Source organism: Notolepis coatsorum (assembly GCF_963971535.1).
Source record: "Notolepis coatsorum genome assembly, chromosome: 3".
NCBI classification, from domain to species: Eukaryota; Metazoa; Chordata; class Actinopteri; order Aulopiformes; family Paralepididae; genus Notolepis; species Notolepis coatsorum.
This window is the reverse complement of record NC_140167.1, coordinates 46,435,813-46,456,446: the sequence shown is the minus strand read 5'-3', so window position 1 is coordinate 46,456,446 and position 20,634 is coordinate 46,435,813. Positions and strand designations below refer to the sequence as shown.

Sequence of the window (20,634 nt, the reverse complement as noted above, 5' to 3'; positions counted from 1 at the left end):
TGAGTTATTTGAGTTTACAGAACTGTAACTATGTACTATACAGTTATACGAGTTATTTGAGTTTACAGAACAGTAACTATGTGCTATACAGTTCTATGAGTTATTTGAGTTTACAGAATAGTAACTATGTACTGTACAGTTTTCCACATCATACCTTGATCTTGGTCTCATCGGGACCTTTAGTTGATTCCTGAACTTTACTTCCTTGCTTTTCCCTCTGTCTGTAGGTCTTCATCACCCCACAAAGGAAAGCACTTTTGTTCTGTGTGAGAGAAAGAGGTAAGAAAAAGACAGAGAGAAACAGGTCATCAATATTTGCTAAATATTTTTGAATAATTTAAAGGGTATATATTATATAATATTATTACATGGCATTTTAACATTCGCCAAAATGCTTGATTGTGATTGGTCAATAGCGCTCGGTTGCCCATAGCAGCGGTCAATTATTTCTCGATAATTCACCGCTGTCAGGGGCAACGCGCAATAATGACCGCTGTTAGGGGCAACAGAGCGCTATTGACCAATCACAATCAAGCATTTTGACCTTGTTCCCAGCTTTATCTCGCACAGCTGCACTACATCAGGTGCAATCAAGTCCACACCTGCCGAGGAGCAACGGAACAACTGCGTCTGCATTTGATCTCGTCTTGTCGATGGTGTAAAATGAATTACGTATTATTGTTAGTAAGTTAGCCATGTAATAAGCGGGATAATGTATAGCTATACTCTGTCATTGTCGCAAAATAATTGACCTTCACTGCGTTTAGAACACTGTGTCAGTCAATTATTTTGCGACAATGACCTCGATACATTATCCCTTACATAATAATAATAATAATTACTTGCGTTTATATAGCACTTTTCTAGACACTCAAAGCGCTTTACAATGTAGGGTGGAAATTGCCTCCTTCACCACCACTGGTAGCACCCAACCTTGGGCTATGCAGGCTCAATGGCTACCATACACTGGCACGCGGCACACATCACACTACACAATGGCTGAACGGCTCAGGGGACAGGGATTAATATCAGCCAATTAACACTATGGTCGCCAAAAACGCCGTAGCACGTCTTTCCCCGCCATGCTCATTCTGCCAAAGACGCCGTACCACTTCTTTGATATCAATATTTCAAAAATCTGTGATCGAAATCATATTTCTCCCCCGGAGACTTGAGATCTACTGTTGAGCCCCTCTCAACTCTCCAGCGGTTCAAGAGCGCCATCTGGTGGCCGATCGGCGGATCGCCCAGAGCGGAAACAGGAAATGGAAGCTGGTGCTCATTTCAATTCGGTCCGATCACTCGGTAATAGTCCCAGGACTCGAGCTAGACACAACGGATAGCAATCCGTTACCAATAACTCGATAAACAACATGATTTGGACGTATATATACTATTATACAACCTGGAAATGGATCGCATATTTCTACATCCCATAATAGGAATATTTCTGTTCCACGCTCATTGCCCAACGCTATGAGGAAGCTACGGTAAGATTCAGCGTTATTTTTTAGCGTGTTCGATACTAACTGCTCTAATGATCATATCACCCACACTAGATGAATCATCTAACGTTGGCCACGGAATTATAAACGACCCCCCCCCCCCATCCGGTCAACATCAGATGATCAGTAGTAACTTCTAGAAGCACGTCCATTTGAATTTTTTTATCTCGCGCAGATTCCTATAAAACTGTATTTGATCATCAATATAATGCATTTGGGGCTATAAATCACGTTCTGGAGAAAGCTGCAGAAAACGATAAAAACATACTTATACTTTAGAGTAGACCGTATTTTAGTATGAATATGTGAATGAAAAAGTATAACGTTGCTACACCCTGAACAATAGATACTTGACGTTGAATGGGCCATAGTAATGTCAATTTAGCAATACAATTTAAAAGGTTATAGCCCTGCAAAGAAGGTAAACATCCCCATAGACAAATAGAGCTGGCGGAGGATGGTATATTAAGAATATAAGCCTGGCGACCAAAGTGTTAAGGGGAAGGGATGATTAGGTGGCCTTGATGTCAGAGACCTGATTGGGAATTTGGCCATCGGGGAACCCCCTACTCTTTACGATAGGGCGTCCTGGGTTCTTTAACGACCGAATTCAGTCAGGACCTCGGTTTAGCGTCTCATCCGAAGGACGGCACTCGCAGCTGTACGGTGTCCCTATCACCGTAACAGGGGCATTGTTACTGACAAGTTCAGAGGACAGAGTGCCCCCTGCTGGACAACAACACCACTTTCCGACAGCAGCCTTGACCGGGGCTCGAACTGGTGATCTTCCGATCATGAGTCCAGAGCTCTACTCATGTAGCCACGCTGCCGGACAAATATATATATACCATATTATATCTATATAGTCAATTATTATATGGTAAAATTCTCCAGACCGCTCTTGGCAGAACCTGAAGTGTAGCAAAAAAACGATCCCCTATCACCACTCAACTCCAACCCACACCTCAGACCACAACATAAAATGTAAACAAATTGCAATACCAAGAGCAGAGCTTTTGCCAAGAGGTTGCCATATGATGGCATTACAGATTGTACCTTTAAACACCTTTAAATACTGTTCATTGCAGGCTACTCTAAGGCCATGTCCAGACGACGATGATTTTGGGTGTATCCGCCAAAGTATTTTATCGTATGCACGTTTCGTCGTAGATGGCCTATGCTCCATTGGGAGCGATGGGCCTAAGTAAGTACGTTTCGTCCAGACGGAACTGCGTTCTGGGAGCCTGAATACGCTATTTTCTGAGAACAGGTCCCAGAGTGAACAAATCTGAAGACGCAATAAATCAATCAATCAACGCCACCCTTGCGTTCCCGTCTTTACAAGCCAGTACGCATCTTTCCTGAACCGATGACGCGATAGCCCCACCTCTCCCTTAACCTGCATGCGTTAATACAATTACATGCATCATTGTTTACAATGAACGGGTGGAGCTAGTCGAAAGGACTGGACACAGGGACAAGTTAAACATCAATCAATTAATTTAATACAACAGGTAGTTCGAGCTGCGCTGTAATGCCTACGACCGCACCATATTATATACGGCTTTGATGCACTCTCTCTCTCCTGCCGATTAAAATCAGCAGCTCTTCCTCCTCATCATCGATTGCCTGTAGTTGCATTTGCGCATGTGAGCCGCAGTGTCTCTCTCCTCTCCTTTGGAAACAAGCGTTAGCTCAAAAGCACAGAACCGGACGACACAAGTTGTTCCGCTAGAGAAAACAACAATAACACTTCCGGTCGGGGGGTTTCTAAATAAAAGAGCGACAACTCTGTTTCCCATTAATTACCTAGACTGTGGCGAGTCTAATTGGTCCCGCCACAGTTTTATAATGAACCAAAAAATAAATACATTTAAAAATCATAATTTTTTTAAATATAAAGTTTGCCAATACGGATGTATCAGTAGTATTGGCAGTGGTAGTAGTCGTAATAGTAATCCAGTATATTTTTTTATGTTCTAAAAAATAAACCAGTTCAACACCACTTATTAACCACTTTTGCTTCATTTCTTTGATGGCTCAAATGTATGCTCTAGTCGATTTTGTGTTTTGAGCACAAAGTTCATCATAGATCTAGCCTCTTTATTTTGCTCTCGAAGTGCACCAAATTGGTGCATTTAACTTTAAAACTAAAAAAATTTATTAAAAAAAGTTCTGGGGGGGGGCATGCCCCCGGACCCCCCTAGAGGGGCCGAGGTTCACCCACCACAGTCTCACAAAATCCTGTGAGAAACATGGTCTAAAACAGGAAAGACGTTTATTTTGTACATTTGTGGCAGCGATACAGCATTTCAGTGGTTTCGTTTGGATGCACATATTTCTTAAGACAATTTTGTCTTTACGGAAACGTTTTTTTTTAATGAAAATGAAAAAGATCGGTTCCGTCTTGGTCTGGATATGGCCTAAGTGTACTCTCAGAAACACAATATACAGTGGTCACACAAGGCAAGGCTAGAACTGTAGACAGTAAAGCACTGTAGAAGACAGTGTAATGAGTCAAAGTGGGCGTCGGACTAACCTGTACATGAGACAGGTCACTCTCTTTGAACTGTACCAAGACTGACAGGGCTCCCTCTTCGCTGAACTCCCTCAGGGCATCGATAGCTCTCTCGTCAAGGTCAACGTAGTCCACCAGCCCTAGAAAGCAGTCAGAACAAACAAAGAGAGATTAAGGAAGAGGGAACGGGGGACCAGAATAGAGGGAGGGGAGAGTGGAAACAAATGTACAAGTGCCAGAACGAGAGTCATGAACGATTTATTCATACGTCCACAATCCTATAGTTTCTACATTCTAACCATGTGTGTCTAAGTGCATTGAAAAAAGCCACTGTAGCATGATGGTGTTTGAGGCTAAAGGGCAATTCCATGCAAATGTCAACCTCACCATGAAAAAATTTAAATAACATGATCATAAGTCATAACCAAACCAATTTCAAATGTATCATCAAGGTCTATATTTTGAAGTACAAAATAGATTTGATCGTAATATTTATGAGAATGCATGTTTTTTCACACTACAGGAGACACAATGATGTAAAAAATTATTTTTCGATTAACCTAATTGTATGACTTTCTGAATGGCCAGAATGGTACAAAAAATAAAATAAAAAAATAAACAGATATTTTTCTAACCTCACCTTTGGTCATGAAGGGCTGTTGTATCAATATGTGAATCAATTATGTACTTTGTGTCTTTCCATTGGCAGGTGAAGCATGCTGTTATAATTAGGGATGACCCCCGGACCCCGGTTCTAAACGGGAACCGGTACTATATTAGAAAAGACCGGAGTAGGCGGTCAGGTGGCGTAGCGGAGATTGCGTTCGTCACCAACCCCGGAGACGCTGGATTCGCCTGTTCGAATCCAGCTCACAGCTCCGGGGTTGTCACCAGCTTGGCTGGCCGTTCACACTAATACAATTGGCAGTATTAGAGGGTGGGAGAAGCTGGCGGGGTGGGTCCAGGTCGTTGTAAACAGCGACTCCTACAGTTCGGTCGGGGCGCCTGCTAAGCGCGGATAGGATCTAAGGGCGGTAGTGTGATCCTTCCACACGTTACACGCTCTCAGTGAGAGTCCGCGCTGCCAGGTGAAAAGAAGCGGTTGATTGGCTGGACGTGTGTCGGAGGAAGCACGTGATAGCCTCCACTCTCCCAGACCGACTGTGGGGGGTAAGTGCGCAGCGACCAGGAAGGGGATTGGGAATTGGCATAACAACTAACATTGGGATGGGAGAAAATCGGAGGGAAAAGGAGGGGGAAAAAGATAATAAAAAAAAAAACTGAGTATGGGCGGCTACGTGGTGCAGTGGGCAAGACGCTCACCACGAATACTGGAGATGCTGGGTTCGCCTGTTCCGAGCCCAACGCTCCACATTGCTTTCAGTTTAGCTGGTCGTCCGTACTAATACACATTGGCAGTATTAGGGGGTGGGAAACTGATGGGTGGGGATCGGGCGTTGTGGACAGCGACTCCTAAAGGTCGGTTGGTGTGCCTGCGCAGTAGAATCAGGAAGCGATGGGGGCGGCGCCCCTCCAAAGCGCAGACCCCTGACGCTGAACGATCGCGCTGCGCAGGTGAAAAGATGCAACTGCTGTTACCTCGAGTATCGGAGGGGACTCGTGCTATGTATGACTTAGTCCACATTGCAGCCGGCTTGTGGGAGGCAAGAAACAGCGTTCGAGACAGGGGAGGGTTGAATTGGATGATACGAAATTGGGATGGGAGAAAAATAGAAAATGGGAGAAAAAGTGGATACAAAAAAGAAAAGGCCGGAGTATTTATAAGCTCCGACGTCATCGGTACTGCTATCGATACTCTAGAGAAATTATTATTATTATTTAAAAGTTGCAAACGATCTCTCCTCTCTCTGTCTCTGCACGAGAAGCGAGCCGCAGCGAGCCATTATTATTACACACACTCCTCGCGAGTCGCGATAGTCATACACATACGGGTACTTCTTAACTTGCTGAAGTGCGACACAGACAGCTCTGCCTCTGCATGCACTCGAGTCGTGATGGCGGATAGAGCGAAGCGCTCGAAAGTATGGATATACTTTACAAGAGTCGATGCCAACAACGCACGTTGCCACAAAACATTTGCCAGTAAGGGTGGCAATACATACGAGCAATTTATCAAAACATCTGTTGGCAAAACATGATATTAGTGTGCAGAAATGCGGGTATTCGACTGCCTTGCGCGCAGTGTTCCATCTGCATCCACGTCCACTGCAGCCGGTAAGCCAAGATACGGAGTTGCCTAGGCTAATAATGAATTATTACAAATAGGCTAATAAACAAAATAATTGTTTAGCTACAAATACTACAATCTAAAAACTTTTTATAGCTCGTCAAGCTGAGTCGTCAGCCACCATGTCCCAGCCCAGTGAGCCCAGCCACCACACACATCCTCCCTCTACCTCCCTCCACCACCCAAAGTCCTTTCTCCCTAGCAGCTAGAGGAAGGATGACAGAGGATAGGGTGAACGAGTGTCACAGTTCTGTTAGCCTCAAGTTTCAAGTTTCTTTAATAGTTGTCATACAGAAGTACAGAATACTTTTATACAAAATGCTTCTTACTGTTACGCTCCAGAGACTGTGCTAGACAAGATAAGTATCAAATAACATAGTATAGCATGTAAATTAGAAGTAGAAAATGAGGTCACAGTGTTCAGTATAGACATTATGTACAATGTTCGATGCAGAATAGACGTAACTGAGTTACCATATAATATACAATACTATGCAGTGTACTAATATACAATACTATATAGTGCAAAGCAGAAATGGGATGAGGTACAATTTAGGTACAATAACAGTAAGGTGTACGAGTTGTAGTGCAATCCTTTTGCATTAGTTGTTTATTATAAAAAGTCTATAATTCAGAGTCAGACACATTTAAAACATTGTTGCTGCTGTTGCTGAAGAAATTATATTCATTTATTATATTTATTTATAAAGTTATATAAAAGAACATTGCTGCTGCTGTTGCTGAAGAAATTATATTTATTTATAATACTTATTTATAAAGTTGTATAAATAATAAAGCAATGTCGATTCTGTTCTTAATTAATTGTCTTTTTTTCTTGCAAGAAAATAATCAAAAAGAACCGATATGAGTATCGATAAAGTACCGAACCGTTAAGCAGTATCGATAAGAGTAGTAGTATCGATAAAATCCTAACGATACCCATCCCTAGTTATAATTCCCCTTTATGGGACAGCGAATGTAACATCTATAACGTTTTCCAGGAAAAGTTGTCATAAAACATGCATCTGTAATGCAATGTCAACCAAACTTCCTAAGCAAAGCTAACTTTTATAAAGATGACATATTAGCAACAATTAGTCATTCTGGTCTTATTTTTTGTATTCTTTACAAGTGTTATGGATGTTACCGTTATGGATGTTACATTGCAAGTGACGGATGTTACATTGCGAATGTGTGTTGTTAAGTCCGATTATGACCCCTTTGTTTGAAGTATAATTTACACATTTTAGTTACACTTATTGAGATAAAGATGAGCCTGCAATAAGAAATGTTTTGACCTTTTGGATTTTGAGATAGGTGACAAAATACACAGCGTTATGGATGTTACGGAAATTGACAAGCTTTTCGGACTCACTGAACACATGATGAAAACTCTGTGAATATCTTTTTCAAATAATAACATGTTTACCGGTACTATCAATTTGTAGGGAAGGGTTTGAGGTACCCAAAAAGCACATTCAGGAAAACCTGGCATTTCACAAATCACATGAATCACAAAAAAGTGCCGTTATGGATGTTACATTTTTGCGTTATGGATGTTACACGTCTGAAATAGACAGAAAACACTATCAAAAATGTGTGTTGTTAAGTCCAATTATGACCCCTTTGTTTGATTTAAATCAGAAGTATTTTATGACTCCTTGTTTGATTAAAATCCAACATATTTCCAGACACAACTTTTTCACACATTGTTGGTCTAGGGCAGAGCAGTGTCCACGTTAGCCTACTGCTAATCGGCTGCTGTCGGCCATCTCCCCCTCGCGTCTGCTCAGCCTACATGTGTATTTGTTATTGTTTTACCAAGTATCGTGACAAGAAACCCACCCCAAAAAAACACAGAAACCCCAAATGAAACCAAACAGAAAGTAAATGAGTATTATTCCAGGGACAACATTTCAAGACAGGCCCCAGGAATGAAGGATGCAGAGAGAAGGAGTCAAGCAGAGGGTTCAGAAACGCCACATGTCCATGTCCCTTATGGAGGCTTACCGCTGCACTTCCAACCAAAGAGGACAAGTCCTGGGTCAGTTTTGATCAGATTCGTGAACACCTCAATCCTCACATGGATAACAGAGGGAGATACCATTTCTCTGAACCAGTCCAGGCAGAGTGAATTGGACTTGATTTTTTATAACTTTCTTTTTCATGGTGAGGTTGACATTTTCATGGAATTGCTCCAAAACTCATTTTCTGATTTAACTGATATTAATATTGCTGTTCTCTGTATAGAAAACACGTTTTATGTTAATCAAATAAAGTGACTGATATTTTGAAACTATTTAAGACCAAAAAAAATATTATTGTTTTTTGTTTGTGATTTTTGTGGTCACAGTATGTCATAATAGAACATTCTAGAACATTTGTGATGTCACAGTATGATGTCATAATAGAACATTCTAGAACATTTGTGATGTCACAGTATGATGTCATAATCAAACTAGGGATGCACGATAATTATCGGGCCGATATCAGCAATTATGACGTCATCCCGATAAACTCGATAACATTATTGATAGCTCCGATAACATAATAAATGTTTTGGTTAAAAGAAATCCGGTGTGGGTGGATTTGGATGAAGGGCGCTTGTTTTTATTATAGCCTCCTCCCGTTTTGCCAGTACTGTGGTAAAACTGATAGCGTGTGGTTTAGGAACAGGGAGTTTTTCACAAATCCAGCGCTCCCTTTCTTGGCTGTGACGTAGTCACGTTACATTCGGAGACAGACAGTCGATCTGCCAATTACGTCCCACGGCTTGCACCCACCTCTTCTTCTTACCACCAATCAGAAGCTCTCGTTCGTTTATTTACCTCCGGATTGTCAGCCATTACTCTACTCGGAGCTAACGTTATCTCCCCGCCAGCCACATTGACAAGTACCAGCGCTTATACATTACTGGCAAATGTCTTGTTGCACTTGTGGCAACGAGCGTTGTCAGCATCGACTTTAGTAAAATAGACCCAGACTTTTGAACATTTCGTTCTGTCCGCCATTATGAGAGCAGAGCTGTCTGTACTCCAGCGCAGCACCCGTGTGAGTGAGTGTGTGTGTGTGTGTGTGAGTGAGTGTGTGTGTGTGTGTGGGAGGGGAAGAGAGGAGAGAGCAGGCAGCCCGCTCCCCGCGCAGGCAGAGAGACACAGAGGCAGGAGAGATAGACAACGGCCAACAAGATTAGTTTGCGACGTTTAAATTCCTCAAAAAAAAACTCCATAATTTCTCGAGTACCGATAGCAGTACCGATGACGTCGGAGCTTATAAATACTAAAAAAAAAAATTTGATAAAAAAAAAATATATATATATATATATATATATATATATACAGTTAAAAAAAATATTATAATACAATAAATATCGGTTATGGGTATCGGTATCGGCTTGAGGAGCATAAAGTTATCGGTATCGGTGTCAAAAAATCAATATCGTGCATCCCTAAATCAAACATTCTAGAACATTTGTGATCTATATATATTCAACAATTCTCTCAGCATTTGTTTGCATTTTGTAGATGTTTTGTTGTTCATTGGTTTTTGCTTTGTTCTGGTTGGGTGCTGTGTTGGAGCGGTCGGCTGTGGGTGGAGGCCGCACTTGTGGGCTGTCGGCTGTTTTTTGTTCCGTGTTTGGGTCTGATTTTTTTTTTTTGGTGGGTGTTGACAATATTGTATGACAAGAGCAGAGAAGAAGGAGACAGACAAGAGGAGCAGAGAAGAAGGAGACAGAGACGATAATAATGTGTTTTGAAGATGAGAAGAAGAAGAAGAGTGTAAACAATCAGAAGAGTGTAAACAATCAGAAGTATACGCCATGTTGCGTCTACACTGCCGGAAATTCAAAAGAAGAAGAAGAAAGTAGAAGTATAATGTGTTTTGAAGATGAGAAGAAGAAGAGTGTAAACAATCAAAAGTTGATTTACCAGAGACCATACTATGGAAACCATACTACTAGCGTAGTATAAGAACTGAGGAGGACAGTAATACGCCATGGTGCATCTACACTGCGGGAAATTCAAAAGAAGAAAGAAGAAGAAGAAGAAGAGCTCAATCAAAAGAACTGCGGAGGGCAGTAATACGCCACGATGCGTCTACACTGCCGGAAATTCTAAAGAAGAAGAAGAAGCATTTCCTGGCATTTTTTCAGACTACAACATGAATCCAGACTGGTTTGACCCTCAAAACGGTCCATCGAAATCAAACACATGTGGGTAAAGCCCTATTTTTGATAGTGGTTTTTGTCTATTTCAGACGTGTAACATCCATAACGCAAAAATGTAACATCCATAACGGCACTTTTTTGTGATTCATTCCTTGAGAGGAAATGCCAGGTTTTCCTGAATGTGCTTTTTGGGTACCTCAAACCCTTCCCTACAAAGTGATAGTAAACATGTTATTCTTTGAAAAAGATATTCACAGAGTTTTCATCATGTGTTCAGTGAGTCCGAAAAGCTTGTCAATTTCCGTAACATCCATAACGCTGTGTATTTTGTCACCTATCTCAAAATCCAAAAGGTCAAACCATTTCTTACTGCAGGCTCATCTTTATCTCAATAAGTGTAACAAAAATGTGTAAATTATACTTCCAATTCAAATTGATGCCTTGTCAATGTTAAGTTAAGTTTCCAATGTTCTCTCTGAATGTAACATCCATAACGCTGGAATTGCCCAAACACATCATATCACTGCATGTCGATATACTCCACTCTCCCCTTCCACTCAAATGGACTTTACAGCACACCGAACATTGCAGGAACCCCTTGGTTGATATTTTATGAACTTGCAGTTCAAATAGCCACTGGGAGATACAACACATTATCACATATACATTATACAGCATTACAGGCCTAGTTTATATATGGAATCAAGCGCGAAAGTGTTTCACCACCAGCCAGAGTGGCATGACCAATCCGACGAAAGGTCAAATTAATTGAACAACAGTAGGTTGTTGTCACTGGTCATTTCCAAAATGGAGAAAATGTGTCCGCTTGATAAATTAAATTGTCTACATTACATGCTATATTAGCCTACTCAAATCCATTTATAAAGGAGTGACAGTGTTTTTCGTGTGAGCTTTGAGATGTTTTTCCTTTTCTGTGCTCAGGCATTGCGCTATATAAAGCACCTCTACTGGGGAAATGCCAATGTTACATTACAGCCTTTACTCACCTGTTTGAAATATATTATCCAGACTCTCAGCTACTTTCTGTGGCAGACCTGCATCTATGAGTGTCTGGTAGTTCTCTGTGTGTCCAGAACTGATGTCCATCGGCTCTTCTACCTCCTTGACAGGAGGAGCTGAGCTGCCATTCACCTCTGTGGCCATTCTCCTATATGGACAATGTCGTGACGTCAAAGGTGAAATCGGTACAGAAAACGTAAGATTCAATACCAACACAATACTACTTTCTAAATTAATTTCACAACGATTTGAAATTGACCGGTACCCACAGCATGTATAAGCCCTTTCAAGTAATATAGGTTTATTTATATAGGAACATTCAGCGCAGCGTAATGACCAGCACTAATGTTAATGTATGTCCAAGCTTTTGGAATTTAATTTCCACTTTGAATAGGCAGCCATTACAAAAATGTCACGTGATAAGGGGTTATATAAAAAAGAAGCAGTGAAGCTAGACCAGCACTCTCAGGTTCAAGTATTTAATGGCAGCCTGAAACAAACATGTTTCGGAATTACATATTCCTTCGTCAGTGTTATAGCTAATACGGAGCTCAACGGACATGTGGGGCATAGACAACGTTCAAAAGTAGCATAGCTACCTTTTTACCTAGCGAGGTTAGAAACGCCTCAAAAGATTAAATGTCTTGGCATAGTTACGTTTATATCGCGCTAATAATCACTTTAACAGTAGCTTACCGCTGGCTAAAGGAACAGCTTTTTGAAGGGCCGAGGTGGAATCGACCAGGCGCGCGAGCTTTTAACTAGAAGGGTGTTTGAAAATTGGCGACGCGCCCCCTCCCATATGAACAATGTCGTGACGTCAAAGGTGAAATCGGTACATAATAGTTAGCAGTAGCACAAACGTGCAGACAGACTTGACACATTAGAGATAGATTGTGTTACAATGTATTTTTTCTTTTCGTACAACTTAATTTTCTGTTCACTTTATTTGCTATGCCAAATAGATGCTGCAAGAGAAAATGTGTAATTATAAGATTCAATACCGGCGGCAACACAATAGTACATTATACATTTATTTCAAAACTATTTGAAATTGACCAATGAGCATGTACAAGCCCTTTCAAGTAATAAGGAAAATTCAGCGCAGCGTAATGACCAGCACTAATGTTAATGTATGTAGGTCCAAGCTTTTGGAATTTAATTTCCACTTTGAATCAGCAGCCATTACAAAAAAGTCACGTGACAAGGCTCAACAGACATGTGGGGCGTAGAAAACGTTAAAAAGTAGCATACCGGTAGCTACCCTTTTACCTAGCGAGTTAGTAGCTTACCGCTGGCTAAAGGAACAGCTTTTTGAAGGGCCGGGGTGGAATGACAGGCGCGCGAGCTTTTAACTAGAAGGGTGTTTGAAAATCGGCGACCCGCCCCCCTCCCCAAGACCGCCAGGTTGACATTGATGTGAAATTTTTTATTAACGCTAGCTAGCTAATAGCTATGTCAACATAGCAGATGTCATTGTTCGCTAACGTTATCTCGCCATGTGATGTAACATGGGTATAATTAGTTAGCCAACGTTAGCCCATCAAACCAGCCATCCAGGGCCTTGGACCACTCATTTAGCCAAATCGCCAAACCCTTTACAAAAGGGACAAAAAGTAGCACAGCCTACCGTTTTTCGTAACGCACCTCAATAGATATTCAAATAACAAACTCTCGTAGTATCCGAATAATGGCGGTGCGATGTTTAGCTAACTTTTATTTTCCTTTTATTTGAGTCTGCTCGCCGGAGAATCCGATGAGTTCCCGGTGCTCGTAAACTGAGCCTGCTGGTCGCGCGCATGCCCTGCATCCACGGGGTTTCCGACAGCGTTTAACAGGGCTACAGCTGGTTGACTGACGCACTCCTCACTAGTGCAACTAAAGGGGCAATACGGCATTTCAGTGTAGTAGTAACGTTACTGCACGTGCAAGCTAGATAATATAATTAGTTTCATTGAAATGCTGGAAATCTAACCATCCTAATTTATTGATTAACCCATCAAAAACCCAGGCATGACTAGCAATTGCATGGATACCCATGTAACAATTCTCTTTATGTCTAAGTGAAGCTCTCCAAAACAGGGATCAAAAACCCAGGCATGACTAGCAATTGCATGGATACCCATGTAACAATTCTCTTTATGTCTAAGTGAAGCTCTCCAAAACAGGGACAAAGTCAATACACTTTATATAAACATTTATTTCTCTTTATTGGCCAAAGGAAACTAGCTCAGACAAGGACTCCATATAGCTTGAGAACATCCGTGTATTTTGAGATTTTAGTCTCTACGTTCTTCTCCGCCAGCTTGGTCATCTTGAGCAGGGTCTTTTTCTTGCTATAGCGGAGCTTGGCCTTCTCTTTCCTCTTCTCCTCCAGGGTGGCTGTGATAGCCTGGTACTTCCAGCCGACCTCGTGGGCCAGGCGACCAAGGAGGGCGAACTGAGTACAGGAGAAAGAACAATAATTTTTTTATTATTGCAAAACAAAAATTATTAAAAGTCAGTACTCAACACACAATGCATAATGAAACTAACAATTAAGAACAATAAATTATATAGTTTCAAAATGAATTAATGCAATCAAATCCATGCCAGCACTTTACAAAATGCTTGGTTTTCTAATGTCAAGCGGAAGAAGCTGTCATTTCCCCAAAAATGTAGTTAAAATAATTAACATTCATGTCATCAGAATCTTCCATTTATAACATGCTCTGCCCCCTCCCGTGAGCCTGTCTTCATAATAATGACCCAAAATATTAACGTTGACATCAACTTCTGACAAGTTCATGTTTATATGTTTGGATAGTACAGAGTGCAGATTAATTGCGCATGTACTCGTTTATGGTAAAAGAAAGTCACGATTGATAATAATGGTGATGACTCCTAACTGCCAGGTTTGTGTTCACGCAGCCGCCTGGCTGCGCCAATGTCAATGCACTCTACAATAGCTCTCAAGAGGATAGGATAGAATAATAAGACTGGTGGTAACACCAATAAGGTTTTGGGGAACACAAGACTCCTTACCACTGAACTGGTTAAATAGCCTACTACACCTAGAAACACAAAGGACACCTTCTGGAACAAGGACTTGTAGTGCAATTGCTAAATAAACATAAGGGCCAATTTCAACATTTAAGGCGAGACAATACAGGTGAATAGGGTAAAAAATGTAACTAATCGATATCACAATGCAACTTCCCCAGTTGATTACTTATATTAAGACAAGACTTTTTTTGTATTACAAGTCTTCTGAAATTGTATGTTTAAATATGCAAATAAACATGATCTAAATAGGCAAAAAATATTTGAATAGATATCACTATGAAACTTTCCCAGTTTGTTATGTACATATAAACTAAGAAAAAATATATTGCAAGTTCTGAATTGTATGTTTATATATGCAAATGAGGCACTTCACCATTAAATATGCACATTTATGGATGCAATAAGGCAAAATGAAGTAAAATAAACGTGTGTTATTGACGTTTTATTGTCACTAGTTTCATAGAAGACATGTTTAGGAAGCAAAATATAACAAAAAAAAGTAAATTTGCCTATTCACCTGGGGTGTCTCGCCTTAATTAGAAGTGTTGAAAAAAGTGAAGTCAAAAATCAACACAACTGAATGGTTCAAACTAAATTACAATAGCTGGAAACGGCATCATCCCAGACTTGGCTCAGAACTCAGATCGGAAAAGGTTAGTCTCATCAAGAGATGATCAGTTTTGGGATAAAGAAGTCATCACCGCTAAGCAAGGGGCAGCCGTTGTAGCAGACTTAGGCTACGTTTAGATGAGCGTTTTGGGATGGAAGTCTGAACAGAAACCGCAAAAGTAGTCTTGCGGTTTCACTTTTAATTTTGCGTTTAGACGAGCGTTTTGGGGTGGAATTCTCCGTGCAGACGAGGCTGTAACGGGAGCCCCGCTGTCACACGATTGGCGCATATGTCACATGACGTGCTGTGAAGATCCGCCCTACTCAAACTCTGATTCGCAGACTGTGGATGGGGAATGTGATTGGACCAAAGCAGAGTCACTCAGACATTGGGTCCAGTCACGCCGCAGGACAGATTCTTGTGTATTTAACCCTTTCACTGCCACACGACAGCCGGTTGTGTGATAGTAAAGGGTTAACCTTGTTGTGTGGCAGTGAAAGGGTTAAAAGTACTGCCAATGTAGCCTTCAGGTGATCGCCATGGATAGAATCAGACATGCTTTGTTTACGCTTCTAGGCTACTGGCGGCGCATGCCTGTGATGTAAGCAGTACGCGCGACCAGAGCCGTGACAACCCTTTCGTCATCGTTTTATGCGGTTTGACAGTTTAGATGAATGAGCGCAAAGGTTTAACGTTTCTAGGAATTCCACCCTGGAAGGTAGTCTCACTTTTTTGCGGTTTCACCCCGTAAAAACGCTGTTTCCGTATAAACGAAAGGCACATCCGAAAAAATATTTTTGCGGATTCACCTGCTAGCGTTTCCGTCTAAACGGAGCCTTAGTGAAGCTGCATTTTGATGGCCCAAAAAAGCCAAGTAAATTCTATATGATCTCACCTTGCGAGTGGGCTTCAGACGCACTATTTTAAGTGCAGCTGGGACCACCATACGCTTCCTCTGTGGAACAGAAATAAACATCAGACACAGAAGCAAACAACAGGTCCGCTCATGGAATGAACCGCATGTCTCAGTTACAAATGTGTTCTCACAGTCATTCAAACAAGGTAGATAATTGTAAAGGTTGCATCACAGACAGCACAAGGTTAAAAAAAAGACACATGTAGGGCCAGGCAGACACAAAATATGGCCCTTGTTCCTCTTAGGTTTTAAAGACTTCATTCACCTTGTCATAGGGAGGGGGGATACCATCAAACACCTTCAGTCTCTCCAGGGCAGCCTGTCCTCGCTTGGTCTTGTGAGGGAGCATACCTGGTTTGTACAGACAGACCAGAAAAAGATTAGGATTCTAAATCGCTAGTTAGAAAACCAATACCATGCATGTTAGTGGTGTGATGTTCTTTGACCCAAGCACATTATGTCCTGAACTCGACTCAGCAATCAGATCCATTAGGTTTGTCTCATCAATAGATCAGTTTTGGGATAAAGTGCTCATCACAGTAGAGCACTGGACAAATGTGCCGGGTAACATGAATTCTTAATGAATAAATCTTGCAACAAAGTCCAAAAGATTCATAATATCTAGTATCTTTTGTTTTGATCCCTCCATGCCAATCTTAAAACCCTGCTACTTTCTCAGTCAAATTACATTAAACCCATTTACATGCAGCAAAAATATAAACATGTTGTCATTTGCTTAGTCCATGATTGCTTTGGAAGGAGAAACCTTTTCCTACCATTTATAAAATGTAAAATAAAGTTTGCTACATTTTGCGGTTGAGTGGTGTACATCTGGGGTCCAGTGGTTTTAAAATGTTACCTCGGACAGTCCTCCAGAAGATTCTGCTGGGAGCTCTGAAGTGGTACGGTCCACGAGAAGGATTGGTGTTCATCCTTTTACGCAGGAAAGACAGGTACTTCACTGTTCAGACACATGGACACAAAAATACTACTTTAATCAAATTAAAGCTATGCCCAACAGCCAGTAATGTGGAAAAAATAGATTTAGTATGCAATGCTTACGTCTCGGATGGTAGTGCATGTAAAGTATTCTCATGGTTGTTAGACTCAAATAATTTACTGTGGTTAAACATCACTGACGATAAGCAACTCAGCCAACGTCAACCCGGAGATATGACAACATTTACTCACGTTTGTTGCGGTAGAAATTGCCAGAGATATTGATCCCCTCGCATCTCACCACGACGACTTTGTGGCCTGAGGGGAAAACATTTGTTCTGTTCAATAGCCAGTCTCAGGTAGTAGTCATGTCATCAAAAGGAGATGCTAGCACTTCACAATTCACAATTCTTGGTTCTATTGTCAAGCGGTAGAGGCTGTATTTCCCCCAAAATTAAGTTTGAACAAACGCATGTAAAAATTACATTATGTAATCAGAATCCTCCATTTATAAACATTCCATGACCCCACGTCAACATCTAAAAAAAAATCTAACCCTAACTAACCTACACTGTAGCACTCACGTTGATGAACATTGTTACTCAGCTGATAAGAGTCATGCCCTTCCTGATGACTTGTCGTACATAACTTGTAAGTTGGTTTGGATAAGAGTCAGCTAAATGACTAAAATCACAAGCACCCAAAACATTAACATCTTACCTTCAGGCAAGTTCACGTTTATTATTATAATGTGGTATTTAAGCTGGTTAAATAGCCTACTTAATCTAGAAACACAACGGACATCTTCTGGAACAAGGCACAGCCAGGACGTTTACTTTTTAATAAGTCAAAAAGACAATTGGTGGAAAATACAATGTCCCGGACTTGGCTCAGAAATCAGATCCGAAAAGTTTCTCATCAAGAGATGATCAGTTTCGTGATAAAGATGTCATCACCGCTAAGCAAGGGGCAGCCGTTATGAAACCATTTTGATGGCCCAACAAAGCCAAGTAAATATTTAGGTATATGATCACCAGTCTTGAGCAGTAGTCATGTGATCAACTCAAGCATGGCAAGTAAGAGTATACATAAAATTGCAATATCAATTTTGGCTACTGTAAATGTTCTCTGGGACAATACATTTAAGTGTATTATAACATTCAGAACCATTCTAAAGTTATGTACATACCCAGCAGGACCTGTTTAGCCACGATGGCCGCAAGGCGACCGAGTAGATGGCCTCTGCCATCAAGCAGCAGAACCTGGGAAAAGATAAGTTGCAGTTTTTACGAGTTCTTAGGTTCCAGCTTGTTAACGAAAATGGCATGTTGACCAGACAAGTGCGTTATGTCTCAGATGGTAGTGCATGTTGTATTCTCATGGTCGTTAAACTCGAATACTTGTGATATGGAAATCATCACCGACATAAAACGCTTGTTTAAAATTGTAAACGGAACATTCATGCGTATGGGCCGCGCAATGGCTGGGCATAATCAAGCTACTACTAGCACAACCGACTATTCCAGACTAACGTTAATGGTAAATATTCACAAACTCAGACAAATGCACTAGTGTATACTATTCTACAATTCTCACAGCAACTATGCTATTCTTCTTAGCTAGTTTGTTCACTTTAGCCCTGTGGGCCTGTAACTTTAGCTAACGACGTCGGCTAGTTCGGGAGGCTGCCATGATGCAGGCATGTCTACCGAGTCAACAGTAGCTGTCAAACACATGACACCTATTTAAGTGATAGACAGAATAAAACGACAACTATAATAAGATGTGGTGTAATCGTGTTCCCTGAATGAACACAAAAAATACATATCTCCGACTATTAACAAATAAATAGAGAATGACTTCAGCGCTCTTACCCACCTTATTGAACCGGTCCGCCATGATGCTCGAAAAGAAAGACAGACGGGTTCGCCCGCAGTAAAAGACAGGGATTTGCCGGAAATGACGATCCTTCTAGTTCTCTTTCGTGGGATGTGTGTATGTGGACTCTCCATTGCCACCACCTGGACAGAGTAGGATCGTTTCTTGTTCTAGTCCCAATAGGGGGTATCTGCAGAGCCGCAGAGCCAGGCTGGACGAGTTGGAGGCGGGGCTTCGTGGTCTGGACAAGTATTAGTGGTCTGGACAATTATTTGCACTACTGCGCACTATTTTCAACTTCACTTTCGTCTCGTTTACATAGATCCCCCATTTTCAACTTACCTTCCCCCATTTTCAACTTAACTTTCGTCTCGTTTACAAAGGTACATAGACAGTACATCTAGACATTTATGACATACCAGATCTAGTAATAATAGAGTAAACTTAACTTTCGTCTCAGTAACAATGTTCATAAAGTGTTGAGTGCTACAGTAAGACAGTAAGGTTAGTTAGGGTTAGATTTTTTTTATTTTTATTTTTTTATTCAGATAATGGTTGAAGAAGTGAGTCTTTAAGTGCATGACAGTAAGGTTAGTTAGGGTTAGATTTTTTTTATTCAGATAATGGTTGAAGAAGTGAGTCTTTAGTCGACGGCGAAATAATAGAGTAAACTTAACTTTCGTCTCGTTTACATAGGTACATAGACAGTAATGTTACATCTAGACATTTATGATTAGCCGACGCTTTTATCCAAAGCGACTTACAAGTTCTGTACGACAAGCCATCAGGAAGGGCACAACTCTATCAGCTGAGTAACAATGTTCATAAAGTGTTGAGTGCTACAGTGTAGGTTAGTTTATTAGGACAAGTGCATGACAGTAAGGTTAGTTAGGGTTAGATTTGTTTTATTTAGATAATGGTTGAAGTAGTGAGTCTTTAGTCGACAGCGAAAGATTGGACGGGTTTCGGCTGTCCTAACTGGGGTGGGTAGTTCATTCCACCATTGTGGGGCAAGGACTAAGAATAGGCGACTTCTCTTTGATGACCCGACTTCTCTTTGATGACCCTCCCGGAGCTTGGATAGGAGTAGGAATAAACTGTACATATACAGCACTGTTTGAACCTGGCACACAACATACTTCACATGTCATTTTTCTTTTTGTGGAGACGAAGATGATGAGTACCGGTCTTCTCCTCAGACATATAAAATCAGTTTTTCAATACAAGTACGACTCAAGACACAGAACATTAGTATGCAAAATAAAAAATTAACACAGATTTTGAGTGTGAATGAAAACTTTATTTCAACAAGATTGCAGAATGGGTACAAATTACAATACAGTACGGCTCAATACACACAATTGTTAAGGGGATGCAGACCAGAGAAAGAAGTTTTGTCTTGTCTTCTCGTACTGAAAACGTGACTGCAGTTACACACAGGGCCATTTTCGTTTCGTTTTCAGGGTCAGTTTCGCTTTTCAGAACGCAACGTAATGGCAGGCAAGTTAGGCCCAGTCCACACGAGCGCTGGATTTAATATAACCATGATTGTATGTGCGCAGTTGCACTGTTCGGCCACACACAACCAGGGATTTGCTACACTGCAACCCCGGTCTTTGAAAACCGGAGTCCAGGGTGAAGTTTTGCGGTTTTGTGTGGTGGGCATAGCAACCAAGGTTATTCCCAGTGTTTACAGCAGAGCTGTCGCAATTATTTCCCATGTTCACGGCAGACTGTCAAAAAACAATAGCAAGTTAGCAACCGAGCGCGGGGTAGAGAGATTAGTG

At 41.2% G+C, this 20,634-nt stretch overlaps 2 protein-coding genes across 6 annotated transcripts in view; both read right to left on the bottom strand.

Annotated features, from left to right (window-relative positions):
* LOC311225503 (heterogeneous nuclear ribonucleoprotein R-like) overlaps positions 1-13,244 on the bottom strand; it is a 90,340-nt gene extending 77,096 nt beyond the window's left edge. For 3 of the 5 annotated variants that reach the window (XM_084310809.1, XM_084310808.1, XM_084310805.1), the window contains exons 1-4: positions 13,090-13,244; positions 11,447-11,607; positions 4,045-4,163; positions 155-262 (exon numbers count right to left, since the gene is read on the bottom strand). In XM_084310809.1, the coding sequence (XP_084166935.1) occupies positions 155-262; positions 4,045-4,163; positions 11,447-11,603 (384 nt within the window). In that variant the 5' untranslated portion in view covers positions 11,604-11,607; positions 13,090-13,244. Of the gene's footprint in view, positions 1-154; positions 263-4,044; positions 4,164-11,446; positions 11,608-12,155; positions 12,217-13,089 lie in introns of those variants that run through there. The other 2 variants (XM_084310807.1, XM_084310806.1) reach the window with 2 other exon arrangements.
* A 397-nt stretch (positions 13,245-13,641) lies between these two features.
* rpl13a (ribosomal protein L13a) lies at positions 13,642-18,922 on the bottom strand. The gene is made up of 7 exons (XM_084309447.1): positions 18,848-18,922; positions 18,159-18,231; positions 17,222-17,287; positions 16,890-16,991; positions 16,296-16,381; positions 16,010-16,069; positions 13,642-13,899 (listed from the first exon to the last, which is right to left on the bottom strand). Exons 1-7 carry the CDS (start codon positions 18,866-18,868, stop codon positions 13,690-13,692), a joined length of 618 nt encoding a protein of 205 aa, XP_084165573.1. The 5' UTR covers positions 18,869-18,922; the 3' UTR covers positions 13,642-13,689.
* Positions 18,923-20,634: the final 1,712 nt, after the last annotated feature.

What these genes read in the sequence shown, in the direction of transcription:
- rpl13a (XM_084309447.1), bottom strand. Translation starts at nt 18,868, where the DNA reads ATGGCGGACCGGTTCAATAAG. An exon ending in CAATTTCTACCGCAACAAAC is followed by an intron (nt 16,992 to 17,221) that starts GTGAGTAAATGT and finishes GTGTCTGAACAG; the next exon opens with TGAAGTACCTGTCTTTCCTG. An exon ending in TCCCCCCTCCCTATGACAAG is followed by an intron (nt 16,070 to 16,295) that starts GTGAATGAAGTC and finishes TCTGTTCCACAG; the next exon opens with AGGAAGCGTATGGTGGTCCC.